General features: G+C 51.4%; 2 protein-coding genes across 2 annotated transcripts; one reads left to right on the forward strand and one right to left on the reverse strand.

Moving 5' to 3' along the window:
• Positions 1 to 206: 206 nt before the first annotated feature.
• On the forward strand, positions 207 to 8189 carry LOC104163342 (endothelin B receptor-like). The gene is made up of 7 exons (XM_009702328.1): positions 207 to 729; positions 3894 to 4006; positions 4488 to 4692; positions 5362 to 5511; positions 6268 to 6401; positions 6970 to 7078; positions 8040 to 8189. The coding sequence occupies exons 1-7, from the start codon at positions 241 to 243 to the stop codon at positions 8187 to 8189; spliced, it is 1350 nt and encodes a 449-aa protein (XP_009700630.1). The 5' UTR covers positions 207 to 240.
• A 6018-nt stretch (positions 8190 to 14207) lies between these two features.
• Positions 14208 to 17640, reverse strand: LOC104163351 (DNA-directed RNA polymerases I and III subunit RPAC2-like; the record flags this gene model as incomplete). The annotated part of the gene is made up of 4 exons (XM_009702340.1): positions 14208 to 14255; positions 14606 to 14688; positions 15779 to 15855; positions 17543 to 17640. Coding segments are annotated over 4 exons (306 nt in total), but the record flags the coding sequence as incomplete, so codon positions are not given.
• Between the last annotated feature and the right edge of the window lie 3806 nt (positions 17641 to 21446).

The following is a 21446-nucleotide window of genomic DNA, read 5'->3' on the forward strand; positions in this document are numbered from 1 at the left end:
TGAACAGACATGTTTAATTTTAGCGGCGAAGTCTCCCACCCCCAGGGGTCAGCTGCTCTGACCAGACGGGATCTAATCTGGCATCATTTCTGATCGCCGTGCTGACGAACTTTCTGCAGCAATTCCTTCCATTCAGTCTCATCTTGTCCCTCCTTCCTCTGCTAACCAAGTTCTCTCCCTTCTCCCTTTCTCCATCTGCAGATCCAACCAAGACCCACGCAAGGACGTCCCACGAGCATCATGAGGACTTCTGCAGCCAGCTTCGCCGTTCAGTCCTCAACAACGAGAATCCCAGCTCCCACCGCTCTTGCCATTTTCCTGACTTGCCTCTTCTCCGGGGCACACAGCCAGACCCCGAGGGCTTTCCAAGAGAGCACCATCCCCTTTGAGGTGCTTAGCCAGGAGCAGGCTTACAGTCTGGTCCAGCCGAGCCTGTTCCAGGACGCCAAGCTGTCAAACCACTCGGAGAGCCTCCCCAGGAGCACCAGCTCGGAGCCACCCTTGCTGCCCGTGTGCGTGAAGCCTGCAGATATCAGGCACGTCTTCAAGTACATCAACACCATCGTGTCCTGCACCATCTTCATAGTAGGGATCATCGGGAACTCCACGCTCCTGAGGATCATTTACAAGAACAAGTGCATGAGGAATGGGCCAAATGTCCTCATTGCCAGCTTGGCACTCGGAGACCTTCTCTACATCCTCATTGCTCTGCCCATCAACGTATATAAGGTAGGCTCCGTGCGGCACAAGTGCTGCGGCAGCTTGGCGATTGCAGGGATGCTGTCTGCTCCCGCCCGCCTCGATGCCCTGGGGAATATCTGTCCTCTGCTCTTTATTGCAGGCTCCATTTTTGCAAGGGGAGGGGGGGCTGTTTCTGCTCTCCAAAGGATGAGAAAAACATAAACAGACAAAAAGCTCAGAGCACATTCCTGGGAAAGCAGAGGTGTTCTCAGCTACTGCTGTGTTACGTGTGCACATACACACATGAGCACAACCTTCCGGATCTTTTAAATTTCATCTAAAATCACAAGAAAAGAATCGCTTGCAGTCTCCTGACATTACCATGCGATGTTTATTTCAGCTGAGCAAAAATTATTGTTCTTGTGCACTGGGGACACTTCTGCCAGCACAGTTCAGTTGATCACCCCCAATAAAGTATTGTTTTTATTCTAGCTAAATGTGAAGACTCGTCCAGGAGCAAGGAAGAGGGCTGTATTATAAAACAGGGGCTTCTTTCAGAGACATTGCCCCCAAAATAGAGAGAAGAGGCACAACGGATAATCAGGGGATCCCGAACTCTGCAGGGTGCACTGGGGCAGAGAGGGCCGGGCAGATGCGGACAGTAGACCTGGGACCCCAGTTAAGAGCAGAAGGTGTGTAGGACCTCTGCAAGATGTGTCTGGGCTATTGCAGCTCCTCCTCACCCACTGCTCGAGACACGTTTTGGGGGGGCTGGAGCCAGAGGTTTCTCTGAAGGGTTGGAAGGGATGCTGTGGGGTGAAGGACTGGGAGCTCAGCCAGATTTGTTTGTCAAAGGGAAGCTTTAGCCTGAAAAGTGGACACTGAGTGCCAGAGGGGTCCTGGACCAAGCCGGCTGGGTGGCAGGGGGAGAAGACAGAGAAGTTCAAAGTAGGAAGACGGGGCATATAATTTGATGGTGAGAGCAACCAGGTGTGGCTGGCAGAGGGTCTCAAATCGCTGTGAACTGACACCCTTCAAGGGAAAATGGATTGAAAACTATGCAGGTTTTTTAGCTCAAAGCAAGCAGGTTCTCCATGAGCCAGATGATCCCCGCTGTTACAAGAACACGGATCCATGCAGAGGGTTTCACTCAGGCGCAAAAAACCAGAGTAGCTTGGGGCGAGCAGCACTGACCCCGGGGAAGGTTGTCCCCCTCCATCTCGTCTCTGCTTTCCCCCAGCGAATCCTCTTTTTTTTGAATAAGGCAGGATTTGTTCTGCCCAAGAGGGAAAACACAGTCTGGGGAACGAGGCTGCAACGCCAGCAGCTCTCCCAGGATCACCTCTACCCTGCGCCCATTGCACAGGCAGGGGCTGTGGAGGCAGCCCAACGAGCATGGTCATAGCTGAGCCCCTCAAAAACTTGAACAGCAAAGCCCCGCCAATATTGGTCCCCAGTCAAAACCAAGGCAGGGACGATTTACATTTTAATCCTGTCTTTGCCACGCTTGACGGGAAATGCACTGTCTGGCCAGAGAAAGAATTTGGGTCGCGCAGTGTACATTTAACAAGAACAGAGTAACAGCAAAATATCTGGCAGACCTGCCTCCACGGGATGCAGGTGCTTCTCCACTTTGGGGGATCCGGACTGCGGAGACCATCTGTCATGTTTATATCACCCACAATATCGGGGCGGTTGGGTTGGTTTTAGCCTGGATTCCCAAAGAAACAAGGCTTATCCCGAGGGACTCTGAGGACACGGGTCTGACAGCCCTTCCCTTCAGGACCTGTTTGCCCAGTTCTGCCATATTTCCCAAGTCTTCTGTTGCAGGAAGGTCCTACGTACCATAAAGAAAGGGGCATGTGGGACCAGATGGAGGCTGCAGGAATGACCCCACTGAGGAAAGCTGGCAGACAAACCAGTCACAGGCTCAATGCCCAGCTCTGCGTCCTGGTCAGCTGGGAACTGGGGCTGCACTGAGTTTTGTGCGGAGCTCGTGGCTTAGACCAAAGGCCTCGTCTACAGGACACCTCCTGTTAACACAAGCTGCTGGCTTGCAGACACACTCGGTCATCTCTTGGAGTTGTAACTAGCACAGTTTGCAGCCAACACAAAGAAAAATCAAGATATTTTGTCCAGGCTAAGGACAATATCTTGCATTGGTGTTGCCTGCCTTGTAACAGGAAAACTGGGTCAAATCTCCCGAGCTGGGACTCCCTGCTCTGGCCACATCTACCCTGAAGTTTCCTGACTGATGTTCAGGATTTCCCTAGGCCACCCAAGCAATCTTTCTCCCTTCCAGCCACCTCCTGGAAGAGAAATTACTGCTTGTTTGAGAAGCCCAAACTGATTATGAGCAACCTGGTCCCAAGAGTAGCCCAGTTCCCTCGTGCTGTGTCTCCCTTATGATGCAGTAACAGGCGGGATGGGTGGACTACCCAGGTTTGCAGACCAAAGGAAAGGGTAGGGTTGGTCGGTTGCCTTCACGTGGGACTCTCATTTCCAGGAGTGCTTCTGGATCGGTTTGTCTCGCTGCTGAGGCCAAACGAAAGAGCTTGCACGGTGGGGTGGTTCTGAGTAGGGATAACCTTAGGATGGGCTCCAGGTGTCGTGGGGATAGAAGGGTTGCGAATCCAGGCTCACTGTCACCCTTGTGAGTGAGTGACCTGGATTTCTCCTGCCTTCAGGACATCTTGTCCCCACCGATAAGCTGTGCTTGCCCCAGCTGAGCTCAGGGTCTCAGTCTATGTGTTCTGTAAGGAAGCTAAGTGTGACAGAGGGTCAGAGTATGGTAAGGGCTTAAGACCACATGGCTTTGAAAGTCACCTGAAAGAAGCTGTCCTTGCTGGATTTGGGCTGTTTAAGAGAATGACACCCATTTTTGCTCTGAAAGCAACCCAAAGCCCATTGTGGCATTTAGCATTCAGATCCATCCAAAACCACCCAGGGTATGGATTCAGAACCTGGTGTCTGGGCCATCCTTCCATCTATGTGACAACTCATCTCACAAGGAGCCCTCAGGGAAATGAGCAGTTCCCAGTACAACACAAAATAACAGAGAGCCCACACCACGTAATCTCAGCAGAGGTAACCTCAGAGGGCTTCCAGCTGCTCTTTGTGGGCTTCTCACACCTTGTGGGTAACCACCTGCTATTACGAGAAGCTAGACACGCTTTCCCGAAGCAGCCTTTTAACCTGCGGTTCTTCCCCAGCTCTTGGCAAAGGACTGGCCCTTTGGTGTGCAGGTGTGCAAGCTGGTCCCCTTCATCCAGAAGGCTTCAGTGGGCATCACGGTCCTCAGCCTTTGTGCTCTCAGCATCGACAGGTAAGAAACAACTTCTACGGCTGCACTGCCCAGCCTGACCCATATTTGACTATAGAATGTCCCTTCATTGCAACCCAAAGGTAGACTGCAGGGTGGCTTGGTCCCAGGCCAAATTCAGAGATGGGGACAGGGTGTTGCCAGGTAGGGCTGAAATTCAGCAGATCGACAGAGTTTAAATCCTGCTGGAAAATGTTGAGGGGAGGATATGGTGTGCTGGAACAACTGCTGGAGTGGTGGGGAAGGGTGGTACCTCCCCGATGGCAAGTAGACTTTGGCCAAGGCTAGCTACCATCACATTCATCCATTGAGTCCCTGTTCCTGATCTTTCCCGTTCCACTGAAAGGGAAGATTCAGGGGTGGAGGAGGAAGGTGTAAGGGAAAGAAAAAAAAGACAGCTCTACTCAACACCTTCTCAGCCCCTTCCTGACGGTTGCTTTTCTCACCCCAATCTGCTCCTGTTGCGTTCCCACACGTTGGGCAGGTACCGAGCAGTGGCATCCTGGAGTCGGATCCAGGGGATAGGAATCCCCATGTGGAAAGCAGTGGAGGTGATGCTGATCTGGGCGGTGGCCATCGTGCTTGCGGTCCCCGAAGCTATAGCCTTTGACATGGTGGAGCTCAGCTACTGGGAACAACACCTGTGGGTGTGCATGCTTGCCTCCGAACAGAAGTCCAGCTTCATGATGGTACGTACTCTGTCCCACCCCAGCTGCGGTGCAAGGGAGAGGGAGACACAGGCAAGCAGGGCATCCTCCCTCCTTGATTAGACGATTAGATGCTTCTGTCGATGGCTGGTTCTAGCCATCGGGGTGAACGCAAGGAGAGCTTTATCAGACAACGCACGGAATACCCAGCGTTGTTGCAATATGGGGCAGACTTGCGTTGAATGTGGGGCCAGAAAACAGGCAGCTGGTCCTTAAGCTGCATCGTGTCTTCACCATCCACATCTGAAGGTCATGATACATCCTGGGAAGCTTCAGAACCTGCAACGCTGTCCCAGCAGGCCAAAGAGCTTCTCCACAACCAGTCTGTATGTGTAACCTTTATCACAGGGTCAGCTAAGGGGGAGCAAGGGAATGAAGACCCTTACAAAGCATCAGAATTTATCCCACCATGTCTACTAAATAAGCTCCTTGCAACTGGTAGTCAGGTGTAAACCATCCTTTAAGCTATATGTGCACTAGCCTTGGGAGAAGATAATGTCACGTGCACTTAGCACAGGAGCTGTTACACTTTCACGCATCAGAAGTGTCTGACACAGGCCAGCATCGGTGTCGGGGACCGGCACAGTTCATGCCTCAGTTATCCCCCAACCCCCTTCCCCAGTTTCCAGTTGCTCTTTCTTTTGCATGCAGTTCTACCGTGATGTGAAGGACTGGTGGCTCTTTGGCTTCTATTTCTGCCTCCCCTTGGTATGCACGGGCATCTTCTACACCCTCATGTCATGCGAGATGTTGAGCAAGAGAAATGGCATGAGAATTGCTCTGAATGACCACATGAAACGGGTAAGAAAACCAGGCAGGCAGAAACTCTATTTCCCAAACAGGAGGGAGAGCTGTCGAAGGGGAGAACACGTGCTCGTCCCTGTAAAGGACACGCGTGAGCTGACATAGCCCCACAGCGCTCAGCGGATACTGGCACATTGGCGCAGATGCACGGATTAAACCAGGGAGATGGGCCTTCAGTTCTGCAATCCCCAGTCTCAGGGACAACCCAAACCACTAGCCTTACGGCCACGGACCAACGTGATTTTCACTTTCTTGTCATCATTTATCTCTGGCCGAGCTGTGCCAGCCCAGATCACACCAAACTGGACCAAATGCTGAATGTGCCATATCACAGACAAGGGGTGCAGGGAAAAGAGTAGTATACTGTCTGCGCCCACACTTTGCAGAACGATCCCTTGAGGCAGACCAGCTGTTGTCAAAATAATACAGTGTGAAGGGGGGATGGATGAGGCCCGCATGTCCCAGGGGGTATCACCCCAGCCGAGTCACCAGGAGCAATGGTGGGAAGGGGCATGAAGGAGCCTGGTCCATACAGTGCTGCGGGTACCCTACCCCCTTTTGCAGCCTGGATCTGAGAGTCCTTCTCGTGATGCAGGATTTGGGACCTGCAGGTTGTGCTTTGGACTCAAAAGGGATGCCCAGCCATCAACGGATTACAGGAATTTCTTGAAAGGCCCTTGCTCAGCATGGGGAGATGGTGCTTTGCTCCAGCCGTTCTCCAATGCTCAACCAGACCACCCCTTCTCTTCGCAGCGCCGGGAGGTGGCCAAGACCGTGTTCTGCCTCGTGGTGATCTTTGCACTCTGCTGGCTGCCCCTCCACCTCAGCCGCATCCTCAAGAAGACCATCTATGACCAGACGGACCCCAACAGATGCGAACTGCTCAGGTGGGGCATTGGCAGAGGCTCTGCCAGGCATATTACAGGCTGGTGGAGTTGCCTTCCAAACACCTTGTTTCAACAGCTCCTCTTCTAGATGGCATTGCTCTCCTGTTAGGCACGGAGAAAGGGTGTGGGGGACCATAAGAAGAGAATAAATTAAATTTTGAAATGTCTCTATAAAGCTAGGAGTTAAAGAGGTCTTCTGGGCACTCCCTGCAGGGCTAACGGGACTGAGGCACGTCTGAGGGCTGGGCACCCTTTCTGCCACATGGCATGTGCCCGTCTCCCCCTCTCCTCTTTACCCATCACACCAAAATCCAGTTCAGGCCAGACACTGCTACTGTGCTTGAGTCTGAGAACATCAAAGTCTCTAGGGGAAATCCTCAGGAGATGCTCCTCATAAGAAAAACTGTTGGGCCACTGTTGGGATTGTTTTGTGCTCACCTCTATGTTACCTGTCACTGGCCCTCCGTGGAAGCAGGTTCCCAGGCCAAGCCATTTGGAAACCCTCCCTCAGTTCTCTGCTCAGTGAGTTTCCAACACGTCCACCCTCTTCTCTCCCCTCCTGCCTCAGTTTCCTCCTAGTGATGGATTACTTTGGGATCAACATGGCCTCCCTCAACTCCTGCATCAACCCTGTGGCTCTCTACTTCGTCAGTCGGAAATTCAAGAACTGCTTCCAGGTAGGGTTGACCCCTCCAGAGCTCCTGGCTATGGGGACCCTTCCCAGACACCGGTCCCAGGGGCACAAGCTCCCACGGACCAGGCACGGTGCAGCCCGAGGCACCCCCATCGCAGCCGACCGCTGTGCTTACGAGATGAGGGAAAAGCTAGAGCGCGGTTTGGCAAACGCACCGAGCAAGCAGCAGCAGAGACAGGTCTGGACCTCACAGCTCCTGGCTCCCAAATGCCCCATCAGGGACATCCTGGGGCTGCCAGCAGCCCACAGGATTCCCCTGTTTGCTCATATGCCGATCACAGTTCTCCTCCCAAATCTTCGCCCTGCTAGGTGCTTCTCTTTGCAGCTTCAAGCACGCTAGAGCCCGCTGCCCTGCTACGGGGAGGCTTCTGCCAGTGCAGCACCTAGGACAAGCCAAACAAGTCCCTGTCAGTCTGGATCAGAAGCATCCCCACAAACCATTAGACCAGGAACTGGGGCTGCTTTAAATTTTGAGCCCAAGTTAGTTGGAGATAATTTTCAGGAGTAGTGGAGCCCTGAGAAAGAAAGGGCATGGGGTGGGATGGGGTGGGATGGGATGGGATGGGATGGGATGGGATGGGATGGGATGGCATGGCATGGGATGGCATGGGATGGGGAGTCACCTCCCAGCTCCTGTGGCAAAAAAGAAGAGTTGAGCCCAGGTAAGTATTACTCGTATTTTCTGTCCCTCAAGGACAAGAAAACACAACTGTGAAAGGTAACCAGGATTTTGGTATCTTCATTTCCAATCCACACCGGCCCTATCTTGGAAAACCTGCTCCCAGCAGATCTGCAGGACAGCAAGGACCAGAAGTGCAGGCTGCCATTCCCAGCCTGGCACCGCGCAGGTTGCCTTGCCAACATCAGTAAGGGAATATTTCCTCCTCTTTTACCCTGCAGCCCACACTTACAACCTCTCTCTCCACCCTCTTGTCTCCTCCCAGTCCTGCCTGTGCTGCTGGTGCCAGAGACCGGCGCTGAGCATCACGCCGATGGACGACAAGGGCTCTGTTGGGAAGTGGAAAGCCAACGGGCAGGAGCTTGGGCTGGACCGGAGCAGCTCCCGCTTGAGTAACAAGTACAGCTCCTCCTAAAGCCATGCCACCCGTGGGGCCGAGAGGAGAAGGCACAGTGCCAAGACGGCAGGACCCCTCCATTTCTCTCACACGGCCGTTTCCTGGCTGGGCCCAAATTATTTTTGCCTTCGTGTTGTAACGCACCTGGAAGGAGCTGCAGCATTTCACGGACCCCTGGGACTAGCTCTGAACACAGTCTCTGATCCACGCCGATCCGTCCTCTGGTCTGAGTTGCCTCTGGAGAAGGGGGAAGGGGATTCAGATCCTTGTAGGATTTTTCATTTCCTCGCAGGAAAACCAAGTGACTTACTGCCATTTGTCTCGGGTGGAAATGTGGGGTGGGGAGATGTGTGTGAAAAGGGAAGGAAGGTTGAGATGTGGTTACTTTGAGATGGATGTGGGGTGAGGAGGAGAGGGAGAGGACCATGAGTGACAATTTCCAGCTGAAAAAGCCAAAGAAAAGCTTTGATAACATCCCTTGTCATCTCTCTCTGTTGCTGGGACAGCTTGTCCTTGGGCAGAGAGCCGGGATAAGACCCAGGCACCATGTATGTCTGGCAGACCATCAACTTGACTTCATTGTGTGGCCAGCCTGACCTGGGGAGCCCTAAAAGCCCCTCTCCTCTTCACCTTTTCCTGGGACATCTGCCCCAGGCTCCCCACCCAGGGATGATGTTCACCCCACCTGTGTATGGCACAAGCAAGCGATCGTACGCGACTACACGGCTTATGGGACCAGATACCCTTGGCAGAAGTTACCGGCATCTTCCAGCCAAACCATCAGCTCCAGCATCCCCCTCCCCAGGGCCAGGTGAGCTCCTGGCTAGCCCAGCATCGTTGCTGGCCCAAGGGCCTGTCCTTCCAGGGAAGAGGTCGTAAGCCCAGGAAAGGGAAGGTAGAGATGGCTCAAATCCAGATGAGGCTGGGACCAAGGAACCAGCCCTCACCTTTCCAACCCCCTGCGTAACCTGGAAGCAGCTAATTCTCTGCCTCACACAGGATGCAAGGGAAAGGATCCAGATGTGCCCTTCCAGAAAAGCATCCAGCTATGATCTGCGGTCTTCAGCCGCTGGAGAGTCCACAGCCTCCTTCAGCCACCGGCTCCTGGGAGAGGGATCGCCTGCAAGACCACAGCTCTGAAGGGGAAAAAAGGGGTGCCCTGCATTTTGACACCTGTAGTGGGGGACAGAGGTGCTCATCCTCATGGTCAGACTAAGGTGGAACAGGCGACAGGGAAGGTCCGGTCTCAGCTGAAAGAGCCGCTGAGGCTAACCAAAACATGGCAAAGAGCTTTCACAAATCCACTATTTAAAATAATTAATTCCCGAGTGCTTTTCCAGCATGTTCTTCTACAAAATCAGGCTTGCATCTCTTGCCAAAACTTTAAGAAAACTTGTATGAGAAAGTTTTAGTTACCAAGTTTTTTATGATTTTTCTGTTGTTTTTTTCTTCTCTCTTTTACCTCTCTCTCTTCTTTCCCCTTTTCACCTTGTAATGGAAAAAACAGAGCGGTAAAAGGGAGAAAAGACCTGCAAATAAAGCAAAATATTTTCCAGGTGTTGGGATTTTTTTAGCTTAGCTTTCACTGAAATGCAAATATTTTACAAAGAAATCACATTTCTGAAATACAAACGGGTTTCAATGAAAACAGAAAGACTGGGGAATATCTATACCCGCACATTTTCTACAAACTCACCTACCCACCAGAGTAGATCTGTCCGTACCAATTCTGCAGTGCCGCTGCAGTGCTCTGCCCTAGAGCTGGCTGCATTTTGTTGGTGGACAAACGAAGTCAATGGAGAAAACTGATAAAGACTGAAATATTCCAGCACAGACATCTTAGTGGAAGGATATTTTTTAATGATTGTGCTTATAAAACAAAATCTGAATTGTATATATTTCTGTATTTGTCCACATTTACAGGCAAATGGATTCTGGGACTTCAAATCAACCCCTCATACCACTCCCAGCACATAGCAGTGGATAAGCCAGGGGCACACCAAGCCTAATGCAATGTCTCGCTCACATTCTGCCCGACCCCAAATCGTGGCAAATTCAGTTCCAGATGGCCCAGCTCCTCGGTGTCTCCTGCCGGGATGAGGCCAGCCCTCTCCTATGCACCAAGGCCTGCCCTGCTAGGCTGCAAGCAGCCGCTACGGAGTGATTTCCTCCAGGTTAACATCTCCACCCTTGCAGCTCTGCTGGTAATCCCTAAAATTCATGGACTCACCCCAGCTCTGGGTCTAGCCTGCTCAGGAGGTGCCAGGGCAGCTGCACAGTGCTGGTGGCTGGAAGGGAGGGTGGGAAGAGACAGACAGGACATGCTGACCTTTTCATCTGCATCACAGGGAGTTTTCCACTAATTACAAACCTCTTACCACTTCAAACAAGGGTCTGCGTCTTGGGCCCCACAACAGGGAGGCCCATGGAGGCGTTAGGTCACTTGTCAGGGAAACAAGTCCCACAGCAGGCAGTATTTAGGATGATAACGGCTAACTGGGATGCTCTGACCCTACGGCTACAGTTTCCCTCCCACTCACCCGAAATGGCTGGTGCTTTGGTCACTGGCTGAGCCAACATCTTTCTCTCCTGGGGCCCTCATTGCATTGCACAGGCCTGGGGCGTAGGCCTGGCTCGTGGGGAGCCCACCATGAGAGTCACATCAGTGAGAAACACCCTGTAAGCAGGGGACTTGCTTGCTGGGGATTGATTTGGGTCAGTGCTCTTATAGCCTGGACAACCTGGGCAAGGCCAACAACTCTAGCGAGCAGAGGATGCTGTGGGTCAGACCTGGAGATCTGTCGGGTAAAGCTGGTAAGTCTGGGTCACAGTAGGTAATTCAAAGCCAATAGATGCACTAAGCAGGGCCAGCTTCAGCCCCAAATCAGCACTGGAGACAAGCTGAGGACGAGCATGCACACATTGCTGTCTTGTCCACCTTTGCCCTCCTGGCACATAGATTGCCCCTCTGCTAGCCCAGGTGCCAGTTTTCAGGTGGTTTGTTCCAACCTGACCCTGAAAAGTCAGTCACAGGGCTGCCCTTAATTAAGAAGAAATAACGTCAAATGAACCGGAGTTGTTAGCAGACAGGATCCCTTGGGCAGAGGATCAGGAGAACCAGCTTTCTTTAGAAACAAGATCTTTCAAGACCCAGGAGGGATGTGGACACCAGCTCATTGTACCAGGACATGGGGGAGGGAGATGCTGTTCTCTAGAGGACTGAAATACTTTGGGGACACAGGAGCCAGCTAATATGCACTCAGTGCCTCAAAGAAGCAGGAGAGAGCATCAAGTTCTGCGTGTCGTCCTGGTAGAGAAGCCACAAGTGCCAAAAAGGTGCAATAGCAAAGAAAGAAAGAAGCTTAGGAGTCTAAAGCTGTAGGCCTGTCCCTGGCTGTTACCATCTTCCTTGCTGCAAAATAAAGTCGGTCCCAACTGGTAAAAGTCAGCCTTACCATGTTAAAACAAGAGCAAAGCATGCAGTCACGCAGTTTAGTGCCCACCAGCAGCTGACCAAGCGTTGTTCTGACTTTTACGTGCACACTGCATGGGAACTAGCATATTTAAATGCACAGCTCCCATTCATTTCAGTGAAGATTGAAGCATCTTGACGATTTCCCAGCAGTGACCTTTGGTAATGCCATAAGGAGCAGCATCCCAAACGCTGAAGAGCCACGAACCTCTCCTAAGGGCAGGCAGAACAGCCAGGACCTGCTAATATTCACAAGACAGACACCAATTACAGGCACACAGGGGAATCCTTTTACCTTAGTTAACCTCCTGGGCCCCAAGTGCCTAATGTCTCTTTTTATGCTCCAAGAGCAGATTTAATCACTCCTGCATTAGCAGCTATGCTCAGATCAACACTTTAGCCTTAAATGGTTCAAAATCAGTCTCAGATCTGTACGTTATAAATATTGCAACAAACATACTGACATGAATTCATCCCAGCTCTGGACATTGCCATCACCTGCTGCATGTCTGTTTAACAGCGACTTCACCCTCCTTTGCTACAGCTTTCTCCTTGTGTTTTCCTCCCAGACATCTTCTGTTAAAACCAACATCATAAAAGTTTGACCAAGTGTGAGAGAGGAGAGAGAGGAGAAGAGAGCAGAGATATCAGCAAGAAAAAGTACTCCTTTTAAAGCTCTTCTATTGCACTGGCACCCAAATGGCACTTTCCCATCCCTAGAAGGTCTCCCTTAGGCTACAACCAAGACTAGGACCAGCAAGCTCAAAAGCAATGACTATCAGAAAAGGAGTGCACATGCAGCCTGGTTTTAGCTGCTTGTGGAAATGCAAAGACGGCTCCCTGCCACCAGCTCCTACTGCCCTTCACAGGGGAGAGCTGTACAGTTACAGGCACGCACATCCTTCCCTTGCTTCCCCAGGCAGAGGGGGCTGAGGAACAAAGTGGTCCGCTCAGCTCAGCTCAGCTCAGCTCAGCTCAGCCCGCTGCCTCTCATAGCATGCCCTGAGTGCTGAAAGAAGTGACCAGCAGGTCAATGACCAGCCAGGTTTCAAGACCTTTTTAAAAAGCCGTTCTCCGTAACACCTGGGCTGAGAGCGAGCCTAGCCTAGCATTAGTCAGCTCCTGGTTTATTCACTCCTTCACCCTCTCCCCCCCTGTCCCGGGGAAACTGCTTTCCTGCTTTTTTACGTCTCCCTCTTGCTTGGGCGGGGGAATTCTCCAACAAGAAAGTCCCCAGGCCTGTGTTTGCTCCTACGCAGCAGGGTGAAACACTCACCAGCACCCATCAGGCACATCCCCTCTTCCCCACACACCCCCGCTGCGTCCCAAGCCCTATGTGAAAGCATGCTTTAACCACCCACAGGTTTCAGCACGAAGAAACCAGGTCAGATAGCATTAGCCAAAAGGAAAGCAACAGCAGCTACCCGCTATAGATGCGGGACCATGTTAGCACGGGCAGGATGAATCCACTGCAGCAAACTGCGAAGCAAAGGAGCCTTATTACGAAATGAAGGGTTCAGCTGGCTCCTTGGCCTAACGCCTGTGAACAAAAACCCACTGCCTGCCTGTCAGAGAGACCAAGTCCGTCAATTTGTATTTGAAAGAGTGATTTTATAGAGAAAACCTGACATTTTACATCTTCCCTCTTATTCCTCTGTATGTTAATAAAACATGTTGGTGTTTGAAAGGAAAATCTCTGGGTGTTTCTTATTAAGCAGCAGGGGGTCTGCAAAGTCTGCTAAATACTTAATTGAGTGTCAGCAGGTTCCTTTGGTAACTGCAGACCTCCACTGAAGAGACAAGCCGTGTCCCCCCTATGCAGAGCAAACTGGAAAGGTTCACAGTCCTACACCCGGCACAGAGCAGGAAAACCCCTGCAATTTCATGCCACATTACGCTCAACAAAAGGCTTTCACTTGGCTAGCTGCCAGCAGATCCAAGCAAGGCCAGGGTTTCAGTGTCGTATCCTTTAAACCTGCTCATGAGAAGTGGTCTGGGCTTGCCTTTGTCTGCATTCTTCAGAAGGTTAAAAAAGGCAAGTGGTTTTTCACTCATCTCACCCCTCAAATGAGCAGAGTATCATTTTATAACGATCTGTCTAAAAAGGAAGGCTGGCTGTATCTGTTGAAGTCAACTGCAATGGTGTCAGTAACAGAAAGATTTAAATTAGGAGAGGGCGCTGCCTCTCTAAAAGCTTGGTTTTACACAGCACTGAACCGCCTTGCTCACTGTCTACTCCGGGGCAGACTAATTCTGTGCACCAGACTACCTGCATACTCTGGGATCTGAAAATCCTGGGCAGGAAAAGCAACGACACTTGGGAAAGGGAAAGAAATAAGATGGAAGAGTGAAAGAGCTGCCTTCTAGCTATCATTTTCCACACCTGTGCAGAGTTGAACGCAGCGTCACCCCTGTGGCATCAAACTTCATAAACTTTATTATTAAAGAAAATACAGGTTTGCATCAATGTGGCTGTAAAAAAAACAACCAAACAAAAACGCTTGACACAGGGAATTCAACACACAGATGTTACACACATCCACAGGGACTGCCATCCCCAAATGCTACTGCATCTCTTCCTCCCTCTGGGCCCTGTATTCCTTCATGCTCCTCTGCAAAGAAGAGTAAAGGACAAATGTTAACAGCATACATCTGAGGGACTCATACAGCACAGTCCCACCACCCTGGTCTCTGCTGTGACTCCTCTGTCCAGTGCCTGGGAAGGCTGAGGGACCCAAGAAGCTCTGACAGAGCTCCAGGTACTTTCAGAAGTGACTGAGCTTTAGAGTCACTCCAAGGGAAAGCAAACCAGGCCATGCTGCAGGTCAGGCAGAGAATGTCTGAAAAAACTACCAGTTTTTGTCATGTGAAAAGTGCCTACAACACAGGTCTCAGCCCATTCCTCTCCCCTCTGAGACCAAGAGATAGAAAAGGCCCCTGAGCTCTTCAGGGATAGTCTCACCTCAAAGGTGTTGAGCACATGTTGACAAACACCCATCAGGTCGGTCAGCCCTTTCCGGAATGGCTCAACAGCAGGAAGGGTCCCTTTGGGAAAGAAGATGCGTTAGTGAAATGGCAGGTGGCTTCCACAGGGGTGGGTAGCCCTCACCCTCTCCACTCTGAGGCAGCGTGGCTGTTACCACCATGCCCAAGGGCAGTCCCTGTGAGGGGGAGAGGCTCTTACACCAGCTATGTGCCTACACACTTCCCTTCCACCAGCCCACCATCAGTAGCCTGAGAGCTGAGCAGGAACAGCAGACACTTACTCTGCAGTTAGTCCCATGGGGAAGGAGTTCCCTTGGCAAGGTGAACAGTCTGAGCACTAATGATTTTCAGGAAATTAAAGAGTCAGCAAGCACAAACTAGACACTTGCTTCTAGGAAGTGGCTTCTACATATCTGATGCTCAAGGGAACGGCCTCATGAGGAAGGAATGAAATAACACCATCCCTCTAGGCAGCAGACAAAGCTGTGGAGCTTGCAGGGCCTGGATGGAGGGCAGAGGACCAAGCTGAAGTGGTTGGTGTGCTGGGAGGAGTGAGTGACTGCAACAGCTCAGAACTGTCAGTGCTATCTGTTATCAGGGAACAAAGTCCTCTTCGGGAGACAAACCAAATGACAGCACAGACTGACAAGGCTTTTCAAAAGAGTTTCGGGTCACAGCCTGACGACCAAAGCTGTAAGACAGCGGAGAAGGAGAAGCAGAAACAAATTATCTCATTGCAGCAATATATGTCAGCACACTTTGGCTCCGCTTTCCAATCTCCATGCTGATTTAGGGGCAGATGGAGCACCCATCACCTCTGACAGTGAATAGCAGATCTACCCTACCCCAGTACTACAGTTTGGTGCCTGCTGCCAGCCAACCCAGATACCTGGGACCAGGTAAGGCTGTGGGCTCCTCGGGCCTCAGCGAGCTCAGCCCTGCAGTTGGGAAACAGAAGAGCTGTAGCACAACAGCTGTGAGCAGCCTCTCTGGCTGAGCAACAGGGCACAGCAGTTGCAGGTGGCTAGCAGAGGAGAGGGAGGAAAGTGCTTTTCTTTATTTAAATGACTCATGGTGGAACCCTGACATGAGCAGGGGGAATTCCACAAAGGAAGGGCCCCAGACATGAAAGAAATGCGTGTACCCATACCTCTGGTCTGGATCCGGAAGTTGATCTTGCTTTCAGAGGGGTGTGTGATGCAGTAGCCACAGAACTCCACATCAGGGCTGCAGGAGGGGAGAGAGAAGAACAGAGCAGTGAAATCCAGATCAATCCACAGCAAATCTCAGGAAAGTCAGATGCACAGGCCATCCCAGACCTGCTGGGGCTCAGGATGTTTCTAAAATGACTGAGGATCTTATGGGAGGGATATGCTGAAGGGAAACTACCTGTGTAACCTTATTCACATGCCCCCATCTATCTCTGAGCTGCAGCTGGAGCTTTGCAGGGGAAGGACATGGCTGGCACAGTCGTAGGCACCATCCTGGCACCACCAGTGGTCCATTGGCTGGCCTGTAGAGTTCAAACAGGGGACCCTGGATGGCTGGAAACCTCACTGTACACAAAGCTGTTGCAGTTCTGCTGGGTAAAAGAGGCTGATGGGTCTAGGGCACTGCAAGGATTCACCAAGATGGTTTGCAGGCTGCACAGCATCTGCCTTCATAAGCTGAGGTGGTGGGTAGACAGTTTGTGCACCCAGCAGAAAGAACAGTCCCTTGCAAGAAGCCTCCTTTTCTTCTTGTCATAGTGATTTATCAGAGGAATTCACATGACATTTGCAATGCAACTGTCACTTGAGATGACACATTGGACTTTCTGCTGTAATTCTTCTGAGGCTTACCCATAGATCTTCACAAACCCTCAGTGCTGCCCAGTTTGATAAAACTGGGCAACCAAGGTGAATCTGTTTGTATATTTTGATGGGGGAAGCAGGATAATTAATTCCCAGCATCAATTCCTGCATCTCCACACAAGCATGAAAGATGATCAACTTACTTAATATTGGCTGTTTCTACCCTCTTTTCTGACAGCACTTGCCACAGAAGAAGACATAGATACTGCCTGACTATGTGTACTTACATGGAGTTGTGCATCATTTTACCCAGGCCCAAACAAGACATTCAGAAGTCTTTCACATGTCTGACATCAAGTTTCCTCCATAACTAACCATCAAGGAGCAGTGACGGCTGGCTGTTCCCTAAGGGATGGGGAGCTGGGAGCCACAAACAGTAAAACAGCTGACAGGGCAGAGGCCTCACCAGCTAGCCCTGTCCCACAGCACCCAAGCAAGGGAGTAGGGTGGGTGCAAAGGTGGTAGCCAGGGTCAGCCAAGGGCCCAGGTCATCAGGCAGGTTTGTGGGGATGAAGCAGGTCCGAGGTCAGGCCAGAAAGTCAATCTTATGGTCAGTGTCAGGTCAGGTGACGGTAATGAGGGTCAGACACTACCCAGTGATCACCAAGCAGGTGTAAAATGATGAGGAAGCCAGTCCCTGAGCCAGCATCCAGGTGAAGGGAGTCCACAGCCCAGTACAGGCTGAGCTGGAGATCCATGCTCATACAACATAGCTCAGGAAGGACTGAAAGCCCTGAGCTGAGCTTAAATGGGGCTCCTGGGCCCACGAGCAGTGTGTGGGTGGAGGCCCCAAGTGTGGCTGGTCAGGTCCATTAAGGTCTATCAGTGCTCTCAGGGTCCTGACACTAACAGCACAACAAAAAAGTCAATCCTGTGAAGAGAGGTAGTAGGTAAGGAGTCTTTGGCACCATGTCTGATATAAAGACTCTAACAGGTGTGCACAGAGGTAGTTTCTGATCATTTGCCTTCTTCCAGCAACAACTGAGATGCAGATTGGTAAGCAGAAAGTCAGAGTAGGAGACAGATGCAGCGATGCCAGGCACCACAGAGGCTCCACTTACTTCTTCATGACCATATATCGGAGCGAGTTGCCAAGTGTGTGGTCCTCATCGTGCAACACAAACGTGACGCAGTTCCCATCTGTCCCATCTGCCTGGACCTGCCACAAATGGGGAAAGAAGAGATGCTGTAAGGCTCTCTGAGGTAATGAACACCAGCCCTAGGGTGAAGAATAAACTACTGTGCTCAGCTTCAGCAAAGTAACTGGGAGGGCTCGTGGGTCCAGCTGGGCCATCTCTGTGGTGCGGCAGTGTGACCAAGAGCACCCTCACAGAGGAGGGAAAGTTGCAATATTACAAACCTCAGAAAGCTCTCCCCAGTTACTACAGTGCCTGTGCATCCTTCCTCTTCACAGGAGAGAAGAGGAGCCCAAAGAAAGCTGCGGCTTCAGGAACTGTGCTGGAAAGAAGCTCGGAGTGACTGTTCAGGTTGGTGTGATCTCAGGTCCTGCCACCAGCCTGCGGCTAGACAGCAATGAGAGGGACAGTCAAAAAATCCCCAGGGAGGAATGCTGCCTGTCAGCAGGGAAATCTTATCCTACCTCAGAAACAAAAGGAGCTGCAAACCCAAATTCACACGCTTAGGGTGTGCCTGGGAAGCCCATCAGCAAGCCTGAGGCTGCTGAGCCCCACGTGTAACGAACCCCACAACGCCAGCAGCCAGCCTCTAATCCTCCTGCTGCTTTTGGCTCAGGCGCCTGAAAAGAGCTTTACCAGCTAACGCTTCCTGAGAAGCCTGGTTTGGGATCCCCTCCAAAACCAACAAGTCACATAATTAATGGCCTAGCTGTCAGAGGGCTGCTGAGCCTCTGACCTTTCCCCAGGCTCAGCGTAGCCACTGTGGAGCCTGATGTGCCCAGACAGCCCCCAACCGCTTCCTCTCTCGGCAGCAGAGAGAGGTTTCAAGGTTAAGTGTGGAGCCAGGCTAAGACGAGCGCTGATCTCTTCACATCCTGCCTGTGGCCAAATCCTTAGCCGCTCCAGGGGTTTTATGACGCCTCGCGTTTCCCCTTGGCCAGTAACATCTCCCTAGCAGTCCCGCTCCTCCTCCTGCAGGTACGGCCGCCACGGGGAGTTGACTCAGCAGTCGAGAAGGGAAACATAAGACTGATTTCTGCGGAAGAGATCACCTGGACCTGCAGCACAATTCAAGGGCAGGCTCCCCATGCACCAGCTATCGCAGAAGGGTAGGTGGGATGCAGCAACATCACATCAACAAGGGGGATGTCAGACTGATATTGTCTTGCTCACTTCCCAGCATCTCACAATCCATAACCAGAGCAGGGAGTCTTGCTGGTGATTAAAATAAGGTGTTCCCTTGGTGTGGAACAAAAATGTGTAAGTGATTTGACACGCGTCACTCGGGCAGCTAGTGGCATGGATGAGACACCCTGCCTGCTCTCCTGCTTGCTAGACCCAGCACCCTCCTCCCTCTTCCCAACAGCAGCTACTGGCCTCAGTCTCTCCTACTGTGAGGCCTTGCAAGGAAGTATTTATTAACATTATTAGCACCACTCATACTCAAGAGCTTGTTTTTTCCAAGGACTACAGGCTCAAACACTAGCAGACTAACTCAAGAGGCACCCATGTGCCAGGACAGGTTGCCTGGCCCCCAGTTTGCTCCCTGCATCCAAAGGGTTAGAAGTGTGCCCAGGTGCCAAAATCCTAAGTGCCCTCTCCGCCACGAGACAGGTACAGCTCTGTTCATTGAGACAGTGATGCTCTTGCAATTGGGGCACACAACAGGAGTTCCACCTTAGCTCTACACATGTGGGGGCAAAGAGATGCTTTTCCAGACAGAAAGCAAATATTTACAGCTGAGCTACAAATGTTGCATAAAAATGATTTGAAAAACAGGGTAACTGGGAGTTTAACACGCAGCGCTGGGAGTTGCACTGACTTCAGACTCCTCTCAGAGCTGGAGGAACGTGTGGGCATAGGAAGGAAAGGACAGGATGCCTCTCTGGCGTGGTGGCTGGGACAGCCTGTGGGGCTGCAGCAAGTGCCTCAGAGCAGCAACCCAAGGAATTTAGGCTGTCCCTGCCTCCTTAGCACAGCGTAAGTACCCAGGACCTCGATCTGGCAGACGAAAGCCAGAGCAAAACTCTTTCACGCAGCTGTAAGGAACCTGTCTGCTTCACAGAGACTCAATTTCTCTCTCCTCTTTCCTGTGGAGAGTCCTCAGATACAATTCTGGATCTCAGCAGGACCATAAGCTTCGCTGTTTCTCATCAAGCCATTGGCCCACCTAGTCAGGTATCTCGCCTCTGGCACAGATGCCGCCCGATGCTTCCAAGGAAAACCAACATATTCCCCTGAAGGACAGATTTCTCCCTGGTCCCTGCAGCAATTGCGTCTGTGCCCTGAGGCAGACGGCTGAGATTTCTCAGGGTGTTTCTGAGTCCCCTCTAAGAGGTGTTGATGTACCAAACTATTCATCACGAGGAAACTTGTTCTCCTGTGACCCAACTTCTAAAAAAATCCCCAATGCCTTGGACAAAGAAATTGTGCTCATCTGGAGTTTTTTGTCTTTGGTTACACGCTGACTTGCTAGTCTCTCTACCAAATTGTCCTTGTTCTTGTACTATGGTGGAGGCAGAAGGAAAAGCTGATATCTCGAGGCAGCTTTAGGGTTGATCAAATTCACTTGAGTCCTTCAAAGACAAAAGAGACAGAAAAGCCTGCACTCCCCAAAGACGATTTGGGGTATACCCTCCCAGCAAGGCCAGGATACAGCCCCTGCAACCCGGCCACCTAAGCATCTGACACCCCCCTCCTCTACTGGCTACGCAAGCCTAAGAGCTGCAATCTCGCATCATCCAGAAGCTCTCCTGCTTAGAGGGGCTGTGATTTATGATGATGAATTATTTAATGTGGTATTTGGTGCCTAGGCAGTGCTGTGGCGGATACATTAGCGTAGCGCTGAGATAGATGGGATCAGCTAGACATGAAGTGGATGGGCAACAGTCGTACAAGTCACTCGTTCCTACACTCACTGCAGTTTATGCATAACTTGTCTTTTATGCCAGAGTATATAGCCCTTTGCTGGTCTTCATGAGCCAGTATCGCTTTCTTCGTGACCTCCTGTTTTCTATATGGCACTGCATTCCTCATGGAGGAACCTGCAAGGGCCTCTCTAGTAACTGCAGCTCTTCAAAGATCAATTCCATTCATCACATCAGACTTGCAGGATTAGGACTGGGCTTCCTGGTGCAATTGTGACTTTCAGCTTGTGGCCTGCACAACTGGGGAGAAAAATATGACTCTACAGAGCCTGAAAAAGGTAACTAGCAGAAGCTAGACTATTGCTAAGAGACTCTAGGGTCTGCTGCACCATTAGGAAAAGTTTAGGGGCTATAGATGGAGCGACTATGGAAAGCCATTGTATTAAGCCTTCCCCAAAAGGCAGGTTTTAAAACCAGGCAACTTACAGAGCTCACTTGTTTCTCCTGTACGGCTGTCCTGGTGCTCAACTCCCCCCATTTCCCACAGACAGAGGGGCACACGGAGCACCCGATGAGCCTGCGTCAGCTCTCCCTGTCACTGTGACTTGGTGTAAGTGCCAGCCAGGAGCCTGCAAGCCTGTTAGCGTGAAGATCAGTGCCATCTAGTGCCTTCTGCTGCCTGCGGTGGGCACTGAGGTGGGGAGAGGGTCCATAAACCCCTGCCACAGGGCTCAGCAACCTGAAACGGGTGAAAGAGAGGAGAAAAGGCACGCTGCCAGGGCCGACACCCAAGGCCTGGGGTTACGCAGCGCTGAGCAATTCATCTTTACAAAGCAAGGCTTGTTTTAGAAAACGTTATTCCTAACTAGTTTTAAAATATGTTAGTCCTGACCTCTTCCTGCTTCTTCTCCCTACAGGACAACCTCAAGCACCCAAACTTCAAGAAATTCAAGTGAAAGGTG

Source organism: Cariama cristata, unplaced genomic scaffold, assembly GCF_000690535.1.
Source record: "Cariama cristata isolate BGI_N322 unplaced genomic scaffold, ASM69053v1 scaffold18660, whole genome shotgun sequence".
NCBI classification, from domain to species: domain Eukaryota; kingdom Metazoa; phylum Chordata; class Aves; order Cariamiformes; family Cariamidae; genus Cariama; species Cariama cristata.